Source organism: Phocoena phocoena, chromosome 9 (genome assembly GCF_963924675.1).
Source record: "Phocoena phocoena chromosome 9, mPhoPho1.1, whole genome shotgun sequence".
In the NCBI taxonomy this organism is placed as follows: Eukaryota; Metazoa; Chordata; class Mammalia; order Artiodactyla; family Phocoenidae; genus Phocoena; species Phocoena phocoena.
This window is the reverse complement of record NC_089227.1, coordinates 100,817,622-100,842,308: the sequence shown is the minus strand read 5'-3', so window position 1 is coordinate 100,842,308 and position 24,687 is coordinate 100,817,622. Positions and strand designations below refer to the sequence as shown.

At 41.8% G+C, this 24,687-nt stretch overlaps 1 protein-coding gene across 1 annotated transcript in view; it reads right to left on the bottom strand.

Annotated features, from left to right (window-relative positions):
- Positions 1-23,737, bottom strand: part of GALNTL5 (polypeptide N-acetylgalactosaminyltransferase like 5) — a 68,247-nt gene extending 44,510 nt beyond the window's left edge. The window contains exons 1-4 of the mRNA XM_065883764.1: positions 23,476-23,737; positions 16,710-16,830; positions 9,092-9,258; positions 6,082-6,204 (exon numbers count right to left, since the gene is read on the bottom strand). Of these exons, the coding sequence (XP_065739836.1) occupies positions 6,082-6,204; positions 9,092-9,258; positions 16,710-16,830; positions 23,476-23,737 (673 nt within the window). The remainder of the gene's footprint in view (positions 1-6,081; positions 6,205-9,091; positions 9,259-16,709; positions 16,831-23,475) is intronic.
- Between the last annotated feature and the right edge of the window lie 950 nt (positions 23,738-24,687).

The window sequence follows — 24,687 nt, the reverse complement described above, 5'->3', positions numbered from 1 at the left end:
AGGAGCAGCAAGGTGGTCAGTGCCGCGGGGGTAGAGCGAAGGGGAGGTGAATAAGTGATGAGGTCAGAGCAATAGCGGGGAACGAATCTGAAGCCTCTACAAGAGATAGAGTGACGTCATGAGAATGCGAATATCAGCTCCTCGGGAAGCTAACACAACTCTAAACCTGCAAGTACACGTTAGCATCGTATGAAAACCGATTACCCATGTTCAATGGGTACACTTTATTTTATGTAAATTGTATCTCAATAGTGTTGATAAAAATTTTTTAAAAAGAATAAATGTTCATGGACAGCACATAGGAGGTGCTAGATAAATCCTTGATTGGAGGAGTGCATACATGAATAATTCATGACGGGTCACACTAGCTCTTGCCTCACCTGCCCACATCCCAGGATCGCACAGTTTCTAATCCGGGAGCAAAGCCTAGCCTAGGCAGCCTACATCACAGGGCAGGGGGTGGGGGGCAGCAAATATAGACTGATAGATATAGCAAGCACTGACAAACTTACTATTTATGTCAAGTCAAATTAGATAAATAAGAATACAAAAGTATACATATATAAAACAGCCAAAAAGAGAAAATTTAACCTTTTCAAATACACATAGATGTTTTGAAACTCTGACCCAGCTTTAAGACACAAAGGAGATCGCAACAAAACAACAGACCAGAAATTCTAACCATGATACACTTAAGCTAGTAATCAGCAATTAAAAGACAATTTAGAAAAGTCCCTTATGTTTGGGGACTTCCTGGTAGTCCAGTGGCTAAGACTCTGCGCTCCCAATGCAGGGGGCTCGGGTTTGACCCCTGGTCAGGGAACTAGATCCCACATGCCGCAACTAAAAACTCCACATGCACAACGAAGATCCTGCGTGCTGCAACTAAGACCCGATGCAGCCAAATAAACAAATAAATAAATGTTTTTTTAAAAATCCCTTATGTTTGGAAACTTTAAAATTCACTTAAAAAAATACCTGGATTACAGAGGAAACCAAAAATGATACCAGTGCCTGGATAGTTTATAGGCCAATTTTATGTAATTTTCCAAATATCTACATTATCTGTCTTATGTAGATATTCAGAAAAAAGAAAAAGAGGAAAAACCATACAGTTCATTCTATGAGTCTAATAAAGCAAAGTATCAATGTAAGAAAACAGTACCAAAAACAAAAAAAAAGAAGGGCTTCCCTGGTGGCACAGTGGTTGAGAGTCTGCCTGCCAATGCAGGGGACACGGGTTCGTGCCCTGGTCCGGGAAGATCCCACATGCCGCGGAGCGGCTGGGCCCGTGAGCCATGGCCGCTGAGGCTGCGCGTCCGGAGCCTGTGCTCCGCAACGGGAGAGGCCACAACAGTGAGAGGCCCGCGTACTGCAAAAAAAAAGAGAAAATTCTCAGCCTCTCTTAATTTTGAACATAGATGCTGTGTGTGTGTGTGGGGGTAAGGGATGGAGAGGAAGTGAGATTATGTATAAAAGGAGTGGGTGTTGTAAGATATTAACATCTAATGAATCTAGATGAGGGTATAGAAGTGCTCTGTGGGTTTGAAAATTTCTAAACTAAAAAATTAATAAGACTTCTTCTCCTTAAAAAAACACAACTCTATGGCAGTGTTACGGGTTGAATTATGTCCTCCCCAAAAGACATATTCAAGTCTGAACCCCTAGTGTCTCAGAATGTGATTTTATTTAGAAATAGGGTGTTGTAGATGTAATTAGTTAAAATGAGGTACTACTAGAGTAGGGTGGGTGCTTAATCCAGTATGACTGGTGTCCTCAGTCACACAGGGAGAAGGCCATGTGGCCAAGGGGACAGGGACTGGAGGGATGCTGCTGCAAGCCAGCGATTGACGGCCACCACCGAAAGCTGGGAGAAACAAGGAAGGACCCTCCCCTACAGCTTTCAGAGAGACCACGGCCCTGCTGACACCTTGATTTTGGACTTCTGGCCTCAAGAATTGCGAGGCAGTAAATTTCTCTTATTTTAAACCAGCTGGTTTGTGGTACTTTGTTATGGCAGCCCCAGGAAACTAATATCGGTAAATACAATATTTAAGTGAAAATTTAGAATTGTTCCCATTAAAGTTAGGAATAAGGAAAGGATGACCTACTATCTCCACTTCAATTCAATGTTAGAGAGGAAGAGGGAAAACTGTCTATTTTCTGTTGACAGAAAATTCAAGAGAGGGACTTCCCTGGTGGTGCAGTGGTTAAGAATCCACCTGCCAATGCAGGGGACATGGGTTTGAGCCCTGGTCCAGGAAGATCCCACATGCCGAGGAGCAACTAAGCCCGTGTGCCACAACTACTGAGCCTGTGCTCTAGAGCCCGCGCACCACAACTACTGAGCCTGTGTGCCACAACTACTGAAGCCCGTGCACCTAGAGGCCGTGCTCTGGAACAAGAGAAGCCACCGCGATGACAAGCCTGCGCACCTCAATGAAGAACAGCCCCCGCTCGCTGCAGCTAGAGAAAGCCTGCGTGCAGCAACGAAGACCCAATGCAGTCAAATATTAAAAAAAAAATTTTTTTAAGTATCTCATTCCTATATACCAGTAATTAGAAAATGCAACAGGAAGATCCCAAATCACAATTTAAAAAACACAAGAAACCGAGATAAACAGGAATAAATCTTTGCACATGGTATCTATGGAGAAAATGACAAAACATTATTGAAAGAATGTAAAAACAGATCTGAATAAATGTCCATGAATGGGAAGACATCATTAAAAAGATATAAATTCTCTCCCATTTTAATCTATAAACTCCACACAATTCCAGTGAAAATCTCCATAGATTTTTTGTGGAACTTAATGGGATGATCCTAGGTTAAGACGATTTTGCAGAATGGCATGGAAATATTTGACCTACAAGTTATAAAAACGTCTTATCAAGCTATCCTAATCAAGAGAGGGTGTGATTAGCCTTAGAAATACACAAATACAATAATAGAGAGAAGAGAGAAGCCAGAATTAAATGCAGGAATATACAGATGTACGTGATAGAAGTAGCGCTGTAGTCTATGAAGAAAGACGGCACTGTTTAATGAATGGCATGGAGACAACTGGTTAGCCATAAAGGATAAATGACGTTAGACGCTTACCTTACACCATTCCCAGAACAATCAATTCTAGGTAGATTAATAATATAATGTAAAAAAGCAAAATTTAAAAAAATGTAGAATATCGTCATGATCATGGAATAAGGAAGAATCTCTTAAACAAGACACAAAAATCATAAAGAAAAATATTGATACATCTGATTTTTTTTTTTGCCTGCATTGTGTCTTCGTTGCTGCACGAGGGCTTTCTCTAGTTGCGGCGAGCGGGGGCTACTCTTCGTTGAGGTGTCCGGGCTTCTCATTGCAGTGCCTTCTCTTGTTGTGGAGCACGGGCTCTAGGCACGTGGGCTTCAGTAGTTGCGGCGCATGGGCTTAGCTGCTCCGTGGAATGTGGGATCTTCCTGGACCAGGGCTCGAACCTGTGTTCGCTGCATTGGCAGGCGGATTCTTAACCACTGTGCCACCAGGGAAGTCCTGATTGTTTTATTAAGTTAAAGCTAGTTGCTAGTATAATAAAACTCCAAAATTTGTAATGGCTCAAATGCAGTCAAAGTTTATTTCTACTCATTTAGTAGTCCAAGGCAGGTTCCTGATTGAGAGGAAGCTCTCCTCCATGGGGTCAACTCAGGAACACAAGCTGATGGGATCTCTTCCATCTTCAACCCATGACCTTCAAAGTCACTGCAGTCAGCTCCACCCTAGTCAGCCAGAAGGGGGAATAAAGTGTGGAGGCAGATAAACCAACTTCCTACAAGCCTTGGTCAGGAAATGTGGTTGAAATATAGTCACAAGGCCATTCCTACTGAAAGGAAGTCAGGAAAGCCCAGGGTAGCTCTGTGTCCACCAAGAGGAAGTGGGTTTTTTTGTGAACTTCCGTTCAACATAAGACACTATCCACAAAGATGGAAGGTCAGCCACAGACTGGGGAGTGATATTCTCAGTGTATATAATACAGGATTCGTTATTATAAAGGCACCTCCGAATCAGTAACAAACGGACAACCCAATCAAACAATTGACAAAGGATAGGAACAGACCAAATTCACAGAAAAATCTATAAAAAATCTACAATAATATGAAAAAACACTCCACGCTGCTAGTAATCGAGGAAATGCCAAGAAAATAAAGGATACCGTTTTTTGACCAAATTTGGCAAACACTAGAATGATTGGTAACAAATAATCCAGTGTGGGCTAGGCTCCAGGGAGAGGGCCCTCTTACACCCTGTGATGGAACTGTGAGCTGGTGCCGTCTTTTGAAGGACAATTTGGCAGTATCCATCAGAATTTAAAATAAGAATTCCCTTTTGCCCAGCAGTTCCACTTTTAGCAATGTATCCCAGAGGTGTAAGCATTCATTTCCACAAAGGTATATGTACAAGAATTGCCGGTACAACTTGTCTTTTGAGTAAAATAGTAAAAAGTAAAGATCACCAAATGACAAATGGCTAAACAAATTATGGCAATCCATTATGGAATCCATATGGAATACCATACAATGCAGTAAAAAAAAAAAATTGAGGTAAGTCTCAAGTATTGTCATGGGAAAAGTTCCAAAACATTAAATTGAAATTAAAAGAGTAAGTCTCAGAACAATAGAGATAGTACGATTCCACATATTTAAAAATCCTTAAATCTATGTGTGTGTGCACATGTGTGTACATACATACACACATATGTATATTAATGCATAAAGCCAAAGTTCTGAAAAGATACATGCCATGCAGTTTTAGTGGTTTATATTGCGTTTTGGACAATTAATACATATTATCTGTGTAGTTAAATAAGAGAAGGTCTCAATCAGGCCAACATAGAAAAAAAGAATCAGATCTTGCTTTGGCCTTCTACTCAGTAAGGAAATAGCCTTGCTCAAGAACAGAGACATTTCCTCAGACTGCCACACGGCCTGAGGAAAGACCCTTAAACATTACCCATCGCCTTTTGTCCTAGTTTAATATTCTGCACACAGCCCTCTGACCATTCGGGTTTCCAGGAAGCTTGAAAGTCAGAATGCTCGGATTCCCCTCGGGACTCAGTCCACTCCCCAGGAACTGCCCTTGGCGAGGATGTGGTTGCCTGGTCCAAAGTGATGCCCCCTCCCTGGGGGGCAGAGGGTGTCCTCGTCCCCGTCTGGTCCCCTTACCTGGGCCAGGTGGGACCTCTCTGCACCGCTCCTGAGTGTGCTGCTCAGACCTCCCTTCAAGAGAACCTGCCACGAGGAGTGGGGTTGACAGCTTCCAAAGCTTTGGGATCTTCTGCAGTATACACACCAAGGCCATGCCCTCCCAGGGGGCTCCCAGCCAATCACTAAGCACACTGAGGTGGGGGGGCACAGGCGGGGGACGAACAAGAGCTGGGCCACTGGGGCACCCATGCAGGACTCCTCCAATGGGCGGTCTTTGCCCTGGGGCTCCCCACCAGCCCCTGGGAGCCTTTCTGGGAGCCACGCAGCAGACTGAAGGGCTTGCAACTTTCCTTTCTTTCCCTGCCTCTCTTTCCACAGGTGTCAGGCCAGAAGCTTCTGGTCCACGCTTTTCCCTCTCCCCTTTATCCTTCACAGACATTTCTCCGTACACACGCCTCCCATTTCGTCTTGGCTTCTGCTTGCCAGAGGCCCTGAACCGACACCCTCCTAGCTTCAGCGTTCCCCATGGGTCGGCAGCTGCATCACAGCCCCACTCTCCCCATGAATTCTTGCTTTCCGCTCCCCTTACGTGGTTCCCAAGAGCGCCCCAGTGGGTTCCCTGCGTGTATTTAAAACTCCATCCCAGAGTTTGTACCTGGGGGAACTCATCCTGCGACAGGAGGCTGACATTATGACCCCTGCAAAAGAATATCCTCTATTTGAAATAACGAAGCAACATTTTGAAGCAGAATCTTTTCAGAGTCAACAGAAGATTAAAGACTCATATGGCTGAAATATATGGAGACACGGAGGGTCTCCATGAGGATGATTTCCATACAGACAGGAAGATCTCTGTGACGCAGACACAGGGTCATGTTCCCAACGACACGTTCATACCTGAAGCACGTGATGCTCCAATCAGCCTTGCTCGAATCAGCCCCTCTCTCTTTTCGTTTCTTATTAATTTAATCTTTCCCCGAAAAATTTCCAGGTGATAGTCTAGTTGCTCTTTCAAATCATCTGGAAAAAAAGTCAACACTTGACAATTGTAAACCATAAGTACAGAAATTAAACCAATCTCCCACAATTTTGATTGATTCCTAAAAACTATGCTATTCCACAGACGTGCTAACCTTAAAAGAAAATTTTATCAGACGAACATGCATAAAATGTGAACAAAACGTGAACAAAAAGAGATTCAGCATTGAAATCAACTGCAGACATCCTTCTGCGTTTCTAGTGAAATACCTCTATTTTAATAAATCACTATTAAAATTTTAATAGAAAAGGCATGAGTTATGACTCCTTGGGGCAATTTGACTTTATTATTAACAATCGTCCTCTTAACTCTGTAATACTTCCCAGGCAGGTTATCACACCACTCGAGTCTCAGTTTCCTCATCTGTGAGAAGGCAGACGTACCATATTCCCTGCAGGTCTGCAGTGAGAGGAAGAAATCCACGAACGAGCACAGAGCCTGGTACCTAACGGTCACTCAATACCTGGAGGTTAATATGAAGTCTCTGGTGAGATGGATACAGATGCCTCAGAGGTTTAAACTCCTAAGTCCTAGGAATCTGGATCAGGAGGCTGGGGCGCAACAGAAGCAGGTCACTGTAGTCTCGTCAGAAGGAGGGATCTCTTTCCTTGTCTTTAAGGAGAGTGCCAGGGCCCTGCTCAGAGGCAGACTGCAGGCCGCACAGCTTTGCTTGCAGGGCAGGGGCAGCGTCTCAGCTCAGATGTCTGCAAACCCCTCCCAACATCCGGGACCCAGAGGAACTCTGTGTGGCAGACCTAGGAGTAAATGATGCCGTTCTGGCAGTGGTCACTGCTGCCATGAAGTGGAGGGTTCGGGTCCTTCAGAAGATGGTCATGTCGTTGGCTTGTAGTCGAGAGGTACCAGGACTATGAGAAAGGTGGACAGTAGCAGGTCAGCTCTGGACATGCCTCTCATGTAACTAACTCAATGGGGGCAGGTGTCTGGGCCTCTGACCCCTGCTATCCCAAGCCGAGGAACTCCATCAGCAGTACCACCTGCTATGAGCTAGAAAAGACTAGCTACAGTTGAAGAAAGTTCTCCTAGAGCCCACATGAAATCGCTGTGGATTAAAGCAGGGGTACATCAATCCTGAGCTTCATCAGGACAGAGAACACCCCATTTCCTGTTTGAGGTTCTGTGTGCGTCCAAGACTAAGCTCCTTGGTGGGGTGGGTGAAATGACCACCAACCAGGTGACCGTGGATCCAGGAGGAGAAGCAGAGTGTCCGGTCCAGCAGTCCAACCATCCCTCAGCCATCAGCAGTGAGTCCTCTAATGCCTAAAGAACATCTGAGGAAGCCACCAAGTATGTCTCTGAACTCCTGGCATAGATCTGAAAGGCTGTGGGAGGCTCCCTGGTCATCCTGGAATTGCATCTCCATGGCAGGATCCTTGTCCTTCTGGGTGAGAAGTTAGAACTCCACAGTCCAGCAAAGATCCCACCCGGCTCCCTGCTCATGGCTTTACTGGGGCCTTCCTGCCCCACACGTGGCCAGATGTGCTGCTCAGGGTACCGGTCAGATAAGGAAGCCGGCCGTCCCTCCACATCCCCTCCTAGGCACAAGACCAGAAATAAACAGTACTGGACCCCTCTGATCTGCGTGGCTCTCACACAAATAATGTCATATGTGATAGTGCCTGGCCAATGAGTGGAACTCCTAAACGTAGCTGACATTAGCTTGAGTTCCCTTTCACTTCTGAGTTGACGCATCTAGTTATTTCTCCGAGGTGAACCTCCCGGGACACCTTCTTTCCTTCCTCTGCCTGTTCCTCTTCCTCCTGTTTCTCCTCCTCTTTTTCTGTCCCGGCCCATAGTGGGTCAGATTCACGGTGGATTAGGTAAACTGTTAGGTAGAAAACTTATCCAATACAGATACATTGCTTCCATGAGAAATGCACCTCACAGGGAACCTGCAGACTTCAAAGAGCTTATCCTTAATCTGGGCCCTCTTGGCTTGCCTGAGGTTTGTAACTAAGTTGTAAAATAGACAGCTAATCTCAAATGCTAAATGGAGTTAATCAGATTTTGTTCTAGTGTCATAGTTCTTTAAAACCAGTGAACATGGTGGAATAAGCCATTAAGTGTAGTTGGCATGATTAGAATTCTTTCATGTAAAGTACGTGGATGGTGTCATTTCCCTGCATTAAGCCTTGGAATGGTTCCCCATTTTCTCCAAATAAAATTCAAACAATGCCTTCAAGAGGGGCTGCCTTTTTACGTTTCTGGTTTCAGGCCTACCCCCTCCCTCCTAACACTATACTCATACATAATCTACATCAAATACAGAACTATTCCAAACTCGCTATGTTTTCTCTTGCCTCTGGGCCTTTATAATGCCATTTCCTCTGCCTAAAATACTTTTTCCTTCCTTTCCATCGATATAAGCCCAACTCAGCCTTCAGACCTCAGTTCAGACAGCACTTTAAAAAGAAATTTACTTTATTGAAGTATAGTTGATTTACACTGTTGTGTTAATTTCTACTGTACAGCAAAGTGATTCAGTTATACGTATACATATTCTTTTCCATTATGGTTTATCACAGGATATTGAACATAGTTTTCTGTGCTGTACAGTAGGACCTTGTTGTTTATCTATCCTATATGTAATAGTTTGCTAGATATCATTTCTTGAACATCATGGATGACCTCTAAAGACCAGCTTGCCCCTACATTTGTCTCATGGAAGCACTAACCATTCCATTAGCCCAACTCCATAAGGACAGGGACCAGCTCTCACATCGCCATGAGTGCACCGAAGTGCCTGCCTCAAAACCCACTGAAAAATGTTCTTTGTATAAAATAACTCAAGTACCAGAGATAGTGCTGCCTTCAAAGTAGATTAGATAGATGATTAGCGTCCTGTCTTACCAAATTCACTCATGTCATCTACCAAAATGATTTCTTCAAGGATATGCCGTGGAGTGAGAGTCATGACACTGGACACTGTCCGAAGCAAGGCATTAAATTCTTCATTGTGGAAACAAATGACAATGCTGGCAGTAGGTAGGTTCGATGGGTACCGTTTTTTATGACACCTGCAGGCACAAGCAAGAGGAAAAAAATGATTCATCTAAAAGCCTTAGATGTTTTGAGGACTCATTCAAACACCTTTCCTTATTCGTATTTTTTCCTCTTTATTCCTTTAATCAATGATTATGATAATAAGGTGACAGTACATTTAAAATACAAAACGTAAGACACAAAAATTTCTTTAAACTTCTTATGTTGTTCTAATATTTTCTAAATCATTCCTCCCTTCTTAATGCCAGTAATAATTGCTTTTCCCTGAGACTCTGCTTTGATAATATTAGTTCTGTTTTGAACATAGTATTAACACAAATTATTCCTATATTTTAGTTTCTATCATAAGAATGAATTAATAAGCTTATACGCACTGAAAGGTTCAAATTAACTTTACTGTTCTATCTTCAAAGAAAACCTATGTGTTGTTCTTACATTTGTGTAGTCTGTTGCAACAAAGAAATGTAACGGATATGGTGTAATTAGATTTCTTCCAAGGCTTTGACAAAAAATGTTTTACTATTTTTTTGTGCACTTGAGAGAAGAATAGACCCTGAATTCTAGTAATATTAATTTTTAGCTGTTAAGTATTGTTTGGATTGCTATATTATTTGGTTGTATTTTGAAATATTTTGGTAGTAAATGACAAACCCACTGGCACTAGCTTAAGCGTAAGAAAGAGATTCACTGTAGAAGGACCCAAATGTCCCACAGGACCTAGCCAACAGGCAGGAACCTGGAGCCTCCAAGAGCAATTCTAACCAGAGGCTTGAAAGCCACCTGGACATGCTCCATTTCTGCTCTTGTCTTTACATCTGGGAATAATTATAATGATAACAATAACTACATCAACCTACCTCATAGGCTGTGAAGTTTCAATGAATTAATACATGTAAAATGCTCAGGTCAGTGCCTTGCAGTCAGTATTCTACAAGGCTCATTACATGACTCTTATTCTCTCTCTGCAACCTGTCTTATTTTCCCTCCTTTACCCCATAGAGTGGGAAATGCGGCTGACGTCAGCATGTCCTACAGTCCAGCATCCAAGGAGAAACTGCTAAGACTTCCCCCTTCCCCAAAATTCACAGGACAGGATTCACTGGCTCAGTTTGGCTTAGGTACCCATCATGGCCAGATAGTGGGGTCAAAGTAGAAAGTCACTCTATGCACTGCCGCCGTGTGAAAAGGGGGCAGTGGGTACGAAACCCCAGGGAAGGACGTGCTGGGCAGGCAGCCCCGCAGGGATCCTGGACAGACTTTCAGGATATTTATGGATTGATGTCACCATGAAAGAAGAAGACCTTGTGCTGGTTAACATTTTTATCCAAGAGTAGATGAAGATATAGAAGGCATGCTTACCGGGTGGAAATGGACTCGTGCTTCAAGGAATGAGAATATGAGATGACAGAACCAAGAAAAGACCTGAGAGGATGGGAAAAGGGGGCGAGTGCTGTGGGCTGCATGTGACCTAAAACGTCAGGTGGGAAAATGTCGCCTCACAGAAACAGATAGGATTAAAAGGCTTGCATTCCAGTAGGATCACTGTGTGACCAAAGAGCAAGTAGATGAGACACAGAGACAGAGAGGATGCCCCCAACTAGAGAGAAACGGTGGTCCAGGGTGAACTCAGGCTCAATCTCTAGGATCACATTCAGTCCTGGGTATGTCATTTTCAGAAAACTATAAACTGAGTCCCTTCGGAGGAACAGGACAATGATATCGAAGGAGGCTGAAACCACGTCACACGTGGTTACACCCCTAAGAGAAGCCTGATGTGTATGGGTTTCTCTAAAATTAATTGATAGGGGCTTCCCTGGTGGCGTAGTGGTTGAGAATCCGCCTGCCAATGCAGGGGACGTGGGCTTGAGCCCTGGTCCGGGAAGATCCCACATGCCGCAGAGCAACTAAGCCCGTATGCCACAACTACCGAGCCTGTGCTCTAGAGCCCGTGAGCCACAACTACTGAGCCCGTGGGCCGCAACTACTGAAGCCCACGCACCTAGAGTCCGTGCGCCGCAACAAAAGAAGCCACGGCAATGAGAAGCCTGCGCACCGCAACGAAGAGTAGCCCCTGCTCACCACAACTAGAGAAAGCCCACGTGCAGCAACGAAGACCCAACGAAGCCAAAAATAAAAAAAATTAAATCCTAAAAGAATAATTCACAATTCATTCTACAAGGCCGACATTACTCTATAACAAAACCAGACAAGGACAGTCAGGACAAATACAAATTCATAGCCCTCACGAACACTGATATAAAATTCCAAACAAAATTTCAGCAAATCAAATTCAATAATATATAAAAAGGATAACGCATCATGACCAAGTGGGGAATAGCCCATAAATATAACCTCTATTTAACATTAGAAAATCAACATAATTTACCATCTTCACAAACTAAAGATACACACATCTCAATACACAGAAAAGGATGTGACACAATTCAACAGCCGCCTGGTGAAACAATTCTCAGCAAACTAGGAATAGAAGGGAACTTCCTAAACCTGAAAAAGAACATCTATGAAAAACCTAAAGATAACATCCTACTCACTGATGAAAAGCTGAGTGTTAAGAGCAAGAGCACAGCAAGGCTGCCCAATTTCACCTCTTCTGTTCAACATTGTATTAGAGGTTTTAGCCAGTGCAATAAGAAAAAGAAAAGCACACAGACTAGAAAGGAAGAAGTAAAAGTGCATAGGTCATGCCCATCTACATAGAAAATCCAATAGAGAAATCTTTGTGATCTTGGGCTAGGTAAAAGTAAATTAAAAAATAGAATAGGGGGCTTCCCTGGTGGTGCAGTGGTTGAGAGTCCGCCTGCCGATGCAGGGGACACGGGTTCGTGCCCCGGTCTGGGAAGATCCCACGTACTGCAGAGCAGCTGGGCCCGTGAGCCATGGCCGCCGAGCCTGCGCGTCCGGAGCCTGTGCTCCGCAACGGGAGAGGCCACAACAGTGAGAGGCCCGCGTATCGCAAAAAAAAAAAAAAAAAAAAAAATAGGGCTTCCCTGGTGGCGCAGTGGTTGAGAGTCTGCCTGCCGATGCAGGGGACACGGGTTTGTGCCCTGGTCTGGGAAGATCCCACATGGCACGGAGCGGCTGGGCCCGTGAGCCATGGTTGCTGAGCCTGCGGGTCCAGAGCTTGTGCTCTCCAACGGGAGAGGCCACGGCAGTGAGAGGCCCGCGTACCGCAAAAAAAAAAAAGAATAAAATTAAACAATTGAACTCCATCAAAATTAAAAACTTCTGCTTTTCCAAAGGCACTGTTAAGAGAATGAAAAAAACAAGCCATAGACTAGGAAAAAATACATGTAATCATCAATATGATAAAGATCTTATACCAAAATATACTAAAAAATTCTCAAAACTCAATAATAAGAAAACAATCCAATTTTAAAATGGGCACAATTTAACTTCAATAAAGAAGACACACAGATAGCAAATAAACACATAAATAGATCTCAACATCATTAGACATCACGAAAATGCCAATTAAACCACAATGAGATCTGACTACACACCTATTAGAATGGCTAAAATTCAAAATACTGGCCATACCAAGTGTTGGCAAAGATGTGGAGGAATTGGAAATCTCATTCATTGCTGATGGGAATGTAAGATAGTACAACTACTTTAGGAAAATGGCAGTTTCTTTAAAAATTAAACATACACCCTAAGATCTAGCCATTCCACTTGCAAAATATTTACGTAAGAGAAAAAAGAACATCTGTTATGCAAAACTTGTCTTAAGAATATTCATACCAACTTTATTTGTAATAGACAAAAACCGGAAACAATCTGTCCTATCAACAGATGAATGGATAAACAAATTGTAGTACATCCGTACAGTAGAGCGCTACTCGGCAATAAAAAGGAACTCCTTGCGACAACATGGCTAAATTTCAAAATAATTAGGCTGCGTAAATTTTATTTATATAAAATTCTAGAGAAGAAAAATGAGCCTATGGCTGAGCAATCTCATTCCAGAAATCTTCACTCCATATATACTACCATGAGGGCATAAAAATATGTGTACAAGAGTGTTTATTACATCATTTTTGAAAAGTTGAAAGATTAAAAACAACCAGGATTTCTATTAATGGGGAAACTGTATATTTATACAATGGATAACTGCTCTCAACTGTTAAAATGAATGAGGCAAATTTTATGTGTGATGCTTTGAAAAAGTTCTCCACGATATGTTAAGTTAAAAAAAACACATTATAGAATATAAAAAGTAAAGCCCATTTTCATAAAAATGATATGATTATATTGTATGCTTACTGTCTACTTATAAATATGTGTATGTGTCTATAAATTCTGGAAGGATATATACTAACATCCTGACAGTGATGATCTCTCTGTGTCAAGTGGGGGGAAAATAGTTAGGTGACACCCTATGCATTAAGACAGAAGAAAAATCCCTAGGATCGTGTGTGTTTTTACTTTCCCCTTTTATGATTTTTTATATTTTCCAGGTTTTTCACAATTAACATTTAACAGAAATCTGCACCTTTATTAATTACAAGAGGATAAATGGTAATTTTACTGTGCAGAAAATCTGACAGTCGTTTTAATCAAGTGATCAAATTAACTTCACCCAAGTCACTTCACCAGTAATGGGACAAAGAGACATCGTGTGCCTTTTAATACAATGTGCTGAGAAGCATATGATATTCCTTCCATGGTATTCCTATCAAAAATGCATGACCTGGATTTGATCACAAGGAAACATCAAACTCAAATTGAGGCACATTCTACAAAATAACTGGTTAGATCTCTACAACTGTCACAGTCGTGGAAGGTAAAGACTTAGGAACAGTTTCAGATGAAAGGAAACTCAGGGGGTAGGAACCCTGCACACAGTCTGTAGTCCTGGGTTAGATCCTTCCAGAGAGAGGACACTAGTGGGTTAAGTGTAAAAACTTGAATACCGTCTGTACATTCGCTAATGGTATTGTATTGTTAATTTGCTGGTTTTGTTTATTTTTCTGGTTCTGAGGGTATGGACGATGTTAACATTTGGGAAATCTAAGAAAATGCTAGGCAGGAATTCTATGAAATATTTTTGCAACAATTTTGTAAGTCTGAAATTATTTCAAAATTTAAAAGTTGAGAAATAAATGTAATTGGAAAACCAATCAACAAAAAATCTATTCTTCAAAGATTTGTATCAAGTATTTCTCTAGTTCAGTGAAAATAATAATATGAATTTTAAAGTAAGGCAAAGCTGAAATGGAGGGCTTCCCTGGTGGCGCAGTGGTTGAGAGTCCGTCTGCCGATGCAGGGGACGCGGGTTCGTGCCCCAGTCCAGGAGGATCCCAAATGCCACAGAGCGGCTGAGCCCGTGGGCCATGGCTGCTGAGCCTGCGCGTCCGGAGCCTGTGCTCCACAACGGGAGAGGCCACAACAGTGAGAGGCCTGCGTACCGCAAAAAAAAAAAAAAGTCAATATATCCTAAAGCAATCTATAGGTTCGATGCAATCCCTATCAAAATTACAATGGCATTTTTCACAGAAATAGAACAAACAATCCTAGAATCTGTGTGGAATTACAAAAGACCCCAAATAGCCAAAGCAATCTTGAGAAAGAAGAACAAAGCTGGAGGATTCATGTTCCCTGATTTCAAACTATATTACAAAGCTATTGTAATAAAAACAGTATGGTACTGGCATAAAAAGACACATAGATCAATGGAGCAGAGTAGAAAGCCCAGAAATACACCCACACATATATGGTCAATTAATTTATGACACAGGAGCCAAGAATATACAATGGGGAAAGAACAGTCTCTTTAATAAATGGTGTTGGAAAAACTGCACAGCTGCATGCAAAAGAATGAAACTGGACCTCTGTCTCACACCATACCCTCAACTTAACTAGAAATGAATTAACTGACTATAAGATCTAAAACCATAAAGCTACTGGAAGAAAAGATAGGCAGTAAGCTCCCTAACATCAGTCTTGATTTATTTGGATCTGACACCAAAAGCAAAGGCAACAAAAGCAAAAATAAATAAGTGGGACTACATCAAACTATAAAGCTTCTGCACAGCAAAGGAAACCTTCAACAAAATGAAAAGGCAACCTATTGAATGGGAGAAAATATTTGCAAATCATATATCTGATAAGGGGTTAATACCTAACATATGTAAAGAACTCATACAACTCAATATTGAAAAAAACAAACCAATCTGATTAAAAAATGGGCAGAGGATCTGAATAGACATTTTTTCCAAAGAAGACATACAGATGGGCAACAGGCACATGAAAAGATGCTCAGCATCACTAATCATCAGGGAAACGCAAATCAAAACCACAATAAGCTATCAATTCACACCTGTTTGAATGGCTCTTATCAAAAAGACAAGAAGTGGGCTTCCCTGGTGGCGCAGTGGTTGAGAGTCCGCCTGACGATGCAGGGAATGCGGGTTCGTGCCCCAGTCCGGGAAGATCCCACACGCCGCGGAGCGGCTGGGCCGGTGAGCCATGGCCGCTGAGCCTGCGCGTCCGGAGCCTGGGCTCCGCAACGGGAGAGGCCACAACAGTGAGAGGCCCGCGTACCGCAAAAAAAAAAAAAAAAAAAGACAAGAAGTAACAAGAGTTGGTGAGGATGTGGAGAAAAGGGAACCCTTGCGTGCCTCTGGTAGGAATGTAAATTGGTGCAGCCATTATGGAAAACCAGTATGGAAGTTCCTCAAAAAATTAAAAATAGAAACGCCATATGATCCAGCAATTCCAATTCTGGGTATTTACCTGAAGAAAACAAAAGCACTAACTCAACAAGATACATGCACCCCCATGTTCATTACAGCATTATTTACAAGCCAAGACATGGGAGCAACCTAAGTGTCCATGCGTGGATGAATAAAGAAAAGGTAATATATATCTATATAGCTATACTATATGTTATATATCTACATCTATATCTATATATATAATTCAACCATAAAAAAGGAGGAAATCTTGCCATTTGCAATAACATGAATGGATCTTGAGAGAATTATGCTAGTGAAACAAGTCAGAGAAAGACAAATACCACACGCTCTCACTTACATGCAGAATCTCAAACAAACAAAACACAATCCGCCCCCCCCCCCCGCAAAAAAAAAAACAAGCTCAAGATACAGAGAACAGATTGGTGGTCACCAGAGGCAGGGAGTGGGTGAAACGGGTGAAGGAGGTCAAAAGGTACAAACTTCCAGTTATAAAATAAATGTCACAGGGATGTAATGGATAGCATGGTGACTGTAGTTAATAATACTGTATTGCATATTTGAAAGTTACTAAGAAAGATCTTAAAAGTTCTCATCACAAGAAAAAAATATTTTGATATCTATGTATAGGGACCGATGTTAACTAGACTTACTGTGATGATCATTTTGCAACATATACAAATATCAAATCACTATGTTGTATATCTGAAACTATGTAATATGTAAAAAAAATATCTGGAGGAACATACATTTTATTCCTGGTGTCTGGCACATCTCTGTAGTTGCCCAAGTTTTTACTGATAATGGAATTAAATCCGTATTTTAAATATCCACGAATAAGTTCTGGGTCCGAATAGTTAAAATCCTTACCTGCAAGAAAAGGTATTAGTCACATAAGTATAGGTTTACTACCATCACGTTGATAAAGGACAATAACAACTATATCCTGAATTCACTCCTTTTATAACATGTCAGAGTCGTTTTCCTGGAACCGAAACGACTCCCAGATGACAAGGTTAAAATCAAAGTATTCACAGAAATCAAAGCAGATTCCTTAGCAAAGTATGAACAACAAGCTACTCTAGAGTCATTCAGTTTCTCCAGAGAAGGAAGTGCTCAGCCTCCTTGGTCCCATCATGATTTGCAACTGTCGTGTGAAATTATATTAATTGCGGGATTTAGGGAAGGTGGGAGAATGGGAGCTGAAGCCCCTCTCCCAAAACTCTGTTTGAGAGAATAATCTTTCTTTTCCAATGCCCAAAGAGTGTTTTCCAAAACTGGTATAAATTCTATGCTGGATATAAAGAGGATTCCCATCAAAAAGTGACCCCATTTCCCCTCGGTCCTCTTTCTTACACCTAAAAACTCCTTGGCTCTGAAAGGCGAGTGTAAGGAGGCAGGTTGCCTGGGAGCCTCAGGACAGGGGCAAGGACACGGTGGGCTCCTGATTTCTTTGTTGCCTCCCGTAAATCCCAGACAGGGGGCTGTCGAAGGCTGCAGGTGGAACCACTAATGGGCACAGACAAAACAAGCGCCAGGATAAGCCTGTTCCTCCAGCCACCGGGCCAGGAAAAAGGACAACTAACCACAGAAACCCTCTGGGAGCACCCACTCTAGTCCAGTCAAGCACCAACGGGAGAACCACACCGCCCCCTGTTGGCTCCAGTGGGGAGAGCAAGGAGTGCATCCACCTCTACTCCAAGGAAACAAGGGGCCGTGCTCCTCTTCCCTGAGCATAACCTAGCCTTCCATCCCCCTTCCTGGCAGAAGAAGGCAGTGTTCTGATTACCTGTCTGTCTGGTGTGGGTAGGCTGAGCAGGGAGCTGGTCTTCCAGAAGCCTGCCTGGTAGAAGCAGGTGGTGCTCTGGTTCTCCCTAAGGTAGTGTCTTGTCAGTGGCGTGCTGAGCCTCCAGCCCCACCTGGCAGCAACAAGGCTTAACGAGGTGGTGCAAGGTGAGGCTAGTCACTGCGCCATGTACCCACTGCCCCTCATATCCATGGGGGTCTGGGGAGAGCTGAACCTCCACCCTCAATGGCAACAGGTTGTGCAAAGCAGGATAGTGGATACTCTGCTTACCCCATCTCCTGACCCTGGCATCAGGGAGGCCCACCGGGGAGCTGAACTCAGAGACAACAATGTCATGCAAGTCAGCGCCCAATTTTCCCACCGGGGCTGCTGAACGTCCCCTCCACCATCCACAGCGTGGCAGTGCCCACTCTCCACGGTTGCCAGGGTGGAGTCGGCAGGCCCAGCAGGAAGCAAACACACCCACCCACCTGGCCCTTGTGCTGCATCTTAACAGAGGTCGGCCTAACAAAGAAGCTTAAACGGGACCCAGAGTTTCATAATGTCCAAAATGCCCAGGATACAATCAAAAATCTTTTGTCGTACAAAGAACCAGAGAGATCTCAAATTGAATAGGAAAAGACAATTGACAGATGTCAATACCAAGATGAATCAGAGGTCAGAATGATCTCAGATCCTAAAGCAGCCATCATAAAAATGCTCAGAAACAGAAAAAGGGGAAATCTCAGTAAAGAAATAGAAGTTATAAAAAAGACCCAAATGGAAATTATAGAAGTAAAAATAATCTAATAAAAACTCGCTAGATGGGCTTAATATTAAGTAGAATATTGATAACAGAATCCACCTACTCTGAGCAATGGAGAAAATAGACTAAAAAAAAAAATGAAGAGAGTCTCAGGGACCTGTGAGCTAACAACAAAAGAGCTAATATTCATATTAGTGGAGTCTCAGAAGGATAGGAGAGTGAGGAATGAAAAAGTACTCTTAAAAAATAATAGTAGAAAAGTTCACGAATTTGGTGAAAGATGGACATCTACAGCTTCAAGAGGCTGAGGAAACTCCCAAGTAGGCTACACCAAAGAAATCCATGCCACATCATAATTAAGCTTCTGAAAACTCCAGACAAAAGAAAACTCTCAAAAGCTGCAGACGGAAAGGAGGCACTCACAGAGGAAAGATCTGAATGACTGGGGATTTCTCGTCTGAATCATGGAAGACAGAAGGAAGTGAGAAAACATTTTCCAGTGCTGAATGAACAGAAAGAACTATCATCAGCGAAGCCTAGGTCAGCAAAAATATCCTTCGGGAATCACGAGAAAAATAAAGATACGTTCAGATGAAGAAACACTAAGAATTTGTGACGAGCAAACCCACCCTCAAAGAATCGAAAAAGAAAGTTCTGTAAACAAAAAAGGAAAATCATAGCAGATGAAGGGTTGCAACCTCAGAAAAGAAAAAAGAACATCCAAAAGGGTAAAAAATATACTAGCCTGTGCTCATGGGTTTCTTAAGTCTCATTCAGTGATTGGAGCAGACACTACAACACCATCTGATGTGATGCTCCATGTACACGGAGGAAATGCTGAAGACGATCGCATTTTAAAATGGAGGATGCTAATGGACTTTGCTTTTTACGCTTTACTGGAAGTGGCAAAACATTGATTCAAGGAGACGTCAGTGAGTTACATATGTATCATGTTAATACCTAGAGCAACCACGAACAGAGCTACACAAAGCAATACATTAAGAGAACACTGGAGGGCTTCCCTGGTGGCGCAGTGGTTGAGAGTCCGCCTGCCGATGCAGGGGACACGGGTTCGTGCCCCGGTCCGGGAAGATCCCACATGCCGTGGAGCGGCTGGGCCCGTGAGCCATGGCCGCTGAGCCTGCGCGTCCGGAGCCTGTGCTCCGCAACGGGAGAGGCCACGGCGGTTAGAGGCCCGCGTATCGCAAAGAAAAAGAATACTGGAAGTAAATCAAGATGGGATTCTGAAACATGTTCAGGTAACTCACAATAAGGTAAGAAAAGAGAACACAAGAATGACAAATGGAAGAAGCAAACAAAAAAATAATAAAATGGCTGACTTAAACCTTAACACATGAATAATATTAAATGCAAATGATCTAAATATATCAGTTAAAGACATAGATTGTCAGAGTGCATTAAAAAATATGTTCTGGGCTTCCCTGGTGGTGCAGTGGTTGAGAGTCCGCCTGCCGATGCAGGGGACACGGGTTCGTGCCCCGGTCCGGGAGGATCCCACGTGCCGCGGAGCGGCTGCGCCCGTGAGCCATGGCCGCTGAGCCTGCGTGTCCAGAGCCTGTGCTCCGCAACCAGAGAGGCCACAACAGTGAGGGCCCGCGTACCGCAAAAAAAAAAATGTTCGAACAATATGCTGTCTACAAGAAACTCCCCTCAATGTGATGTAGGTGGATTGAAAGTAAAAGGATAGAAAAAGATATATCTTGCAAATAATTTTAAAAGCAGGACTAACTACATTAATATCAGATAAAATAGACTTTAGAACAAAGAAAATTACTAAAGACAAAGAGAGACAGTATATACTGATAAAAGATCAGCCTACCAGTAATATATGATGATCCTAAATAGAAACATACCAAAAAACAGTCTCAAAATACATGAAACAAAAACGCATAGGGTTGAAAGGAGAAACAGACAGACCCACGATTATAATTGGGCTCTTCAACACCCACTCTTAGCAGTTGTCAGAACTACTAGCTAACAACTCAGCAAGGACACATAAGAATTGAACAATACAATCAACCAACCAGATATGACTGAGATTTCATATACATAAAACACTTCCCCTAACGATACTGGAATACACATTTTTTTTCAAAGTATCCACGGAGCATTCACCAAGATAGGCCATATCCTGGATCATAAAACAAACCTCAAAAAAACTAAAAGAATCGAAATCATAGCGTATATTTTGTGACTACAGCGGAATCAAACTGGATGTCAATTATAGAAAGACAGAAAATTATTCAAAACACTTGGAAATTAAACAATCGATTTCCAAATAATCCAAGAAGAAAGTCTCAAAGGGAATATAAAAATACATAGAATGGAATGAAAATGAAAATTAAAAAATGAAAATTAAAATATGTGGGATGCAGGTAAAGCAATATTATTAAGATATTAATTCTCCCCAGACTGATCTATAGACTCAATGCAATTCCATTCAAAATACCAGCAGGCTTTTTTGTAGAAATTGACAAGCTGTTTCTAAAATATATATGGACAAGCAAAAGACCTAGAGTAACCAAAACAATTTCTAAAAAGAATGAGAATAGAGTTCAGAAGCAGATCCAACAAAAATGGCCAATTGATTTTTTAAAAATAAATTTATTTATTTTAGGCTGCATTGGGTCTTTTTTGCTGTGCGTGGGCTTTCTCTAGTTGGGGTGAGCGGGGGCTACTCTTGGTTGCGGTGCGCGGACTTCTCATTGCGGTGGCTTCTCTTTTTGCGGAGCATGGGCTCTAGGCACACAGGCTTCAGTAGTTGTGGCACGCAGGCGCAGTAGTTGTGGCTCACGGCTTAATTGCTCCGCAGCATGTGGGATCTTCCCGGACCAGGGTTCGAATGTATGTCCCCTGCATTGGCAGGCGGATTCTTAACCAGTGTGCCACCAGGGAAGCCCTGGCCAATTGATTTTTGATAAAGGGACCAAGATGGCAAAAGGAAAGTTTTTCAACAAATGGTGTTGGATCCATCTGGAAAAATGAACTATGATCCTTACCTCACAGCATCACAGAAATTAATTCAAAACGGAGTTAATGTAAAACCTAAAATTTTTAAATTTCTATAAAAAAAAACGATAGAAGGAGGTATTTGTGAACTTGAGGTAGGCAAAGATTTCTTAGATAAAACATAAAAAACATAAACCACACAAGAAAATGTGATAAACTGACCACAGAAATTTAAAATCTTGCTTCTTGAATGAAACCACTCAGAGGAGAATGAAGATGCCCAGCATGGTGACTCTAGTCAGCACACTGCTTTATATACTTGCAAGTTGCTAAGGCAGTATACCTTAAGTTATCTCTTGAAGTACTGAGATAACTTTTATCCTTTCCGAAGAAAATGTCATGAATAATAATGGTGAATTATGTGATTATAAATAATCTTGTTTTCAACTGTGGAAATTAGAAAACATTCTCCTCTTGGAATATAAGAATAAATTGTATATTAACAGTAAAAAAAGAAAAAAAAGAAAAAAGTTATCATCACAAGAAAAAAAAATGGTAACTATGTGTGATAATGTATGTGAATTAAATTTATTGTGGTAACCATTTTGCAATATATACATAGATAAAAATCATTGTGTTGTACACCTAAAATGAATACAATGATATATATCAATTATATCTCAATTAAAAAAAAGAGAATGAAAAGACAAGGCACAGACTTGTGCAAAATATTTGCAACTCACAAATCAAAGGATTTGCTACCAGAATATATTTTAAAAGTCGTAGAAATCAGAAGACAGACATCCCAATTTAAAAAGGGACAGATGACTTGGAGAGACACTTAACAAAAGGAGATGTACGTGAGGCCATTAAGCACATGAAAAGGTGTTCAAAATCCTTAGTTGTGGGGAAATGCAAATTAAGGCCACAATGATACCATTACTCACCCATTAGAATGGTTAAAATCTAAAAATCTGACCATGTCAAGTGTTAGCCAAACCTGGAGAAAATGGAATTCTCATCCACTGCTGAAGGAAATATAAAATGGCACCCTTCCTTTGGAAACCGGTTTGTCATGTTCTTTACAGTTAAGCCTACAGCTACCATATGACCCATCCATCCCATACCTAGGTATTTACCTGAGAGAAACAAAATATGTTTATACAAAGACTTACACGTTAATACCCATAGTGGCATTGCAATTCATTCCAGAACAGCTACAAATATATTAAAAATACACACTATGGGTCTTCCCTGGTGGCGCAGTGGTTAAGAATCCACCTGCCAATGCAGCGGACACGGGTTCAAGCCCTGGTCCGGGAAGATCCCACATGCCGCAGAGCAACTAAGCCCGTGTGCCACAACTACTGAGCCTGCACTCTAGAGCCCGTGAGCCACAACTACTGCAGCCCACGTGCCATAACTACTGAGCCCACGTGGCACAACTACTGAAGCCCGCGTGCCTAAAGCTCGTGCTCTGCAACAAGAGAAGCCACCGCAATGAGAAGTCTGCACACCACAACGAAGAGTAGCCCCCACTCACCACAACTAGAGAAAGCCGAAGCACAGCAACAAGCAACAAAGACCCAATGCAGCCTAAATAAATAAATTTATTTTTAAAAATACATACTGTATTTTTCTTAAAGAAAATACATAAAAGAAATGAGGAAGATATCTAAGGAGGAGGAAGAATTGGGGTGAAGTTTTTACTGTACCTATTATAATTTATTTCTTTGAAACACAGAAAGCTATCTGAAACAGATACAGCAAACTACATAAAAATTGTTAAATTTAGGTGGTAAATACATACAAGCCTGTTTTATTATTTTCTCTGTGTGTGTGTGTATGGGTATATATGAATATATATGAGAAATATTTCATAATTTAAAATTGAATTGCTCTAAAAAAGGACATTCTCTCACTCTTCCCAGTTATTAAATTTATGGTATATTTTCCCCTTAAAATGGATAACAGAGGAAATCAAAATACTTACCTAGTTTAAAAAATGACTTCTGTTCTGTAGTTTCATCTTCATTAGGCCTTTTGACTGTTACATACGGTCTTGGTATTTGCACTGAGCCACGTTTAGTTTGCAATTTCTTCCCAAGGGACCAAATTAATGGATTTCCTTTCTCCTGGATCTTCTTCTCCTCATTCTTCACAGGATTATGGTGAAAATAAATACTAAAGATGGCTGTCCAGATCCCAAGTGTCAAGGATCCATAGAGTAAACATTGAATTATAACATTTCTCATTGTAAACCTAGCATTTTTGAAGGTCCATTTTAACATTTCCTAAACCAGAAGGATTTAAGAGAAGCTGTATTAGCTATTTTGATGGTTTAGAGATCATCGACTTGGCTTAAATTCAATTTACAGTGTTTTAAAAACAGGATTATTTTGATATCAGCGCTTATCATATACTTTGATACGAGAAAGTGTATCCCTTAAAAAACTCTTAAAACTGATATTCATGAAATATCATGAAATGTATAACGTGCTTATACATGAAACGTGCTTAACATGAAAATGTATAACGTGCTTATAAAACATACACTATCATTTCAAGTCATTGACCCAGACTCCTGAGATAAAACTAAAGCAAACAATGTGAAAGAAGGGTTTCTCATCCCTTCCACCTTCTCGACGCATCTAGGAGTGATGGCATAGGTCTCTGTTTTAAAAAGCTGATCTGACACTAATCAGACTGTTAGAAATGTAAGAACATGCACTGCCCCATGGTGGAAAGAAAGTGGGCAGTGAGAAGTGCGGACCCCCCTGACGGGACTGTGAAATGGCACAGCCGCTCTGCAATCTCTGCAGGTTGAGTCTATACATAGGGAATGTGGAAGTAGTTCCATCCCTAGAGATATACCCCAAAGAGACTCTCGCCAGGAGACATGTACAAGAACATGTACTGGAGTCATGTTTGTGGTAGAAAGTAGATACAACTCTAGTTTCCCTCAACAGGAGAACTGATAAACTGAGGCTGTTCATTCAGCGTTGGAAATGAACCTACTGGAGCAACACGGATTAATATCGTAAAATCTAAAACACATAATGTTGCACAAAAAACAAGTAGGGTATGATGTTACCTATATAAATTTGGAAAACACGGAAAGCAGTGCAATTGTTTATGCATACGCTTGAGGGTAGCAAATGTTAGGGGAAGACACCATGCGTGTGCACGGTCTACACAAATATAG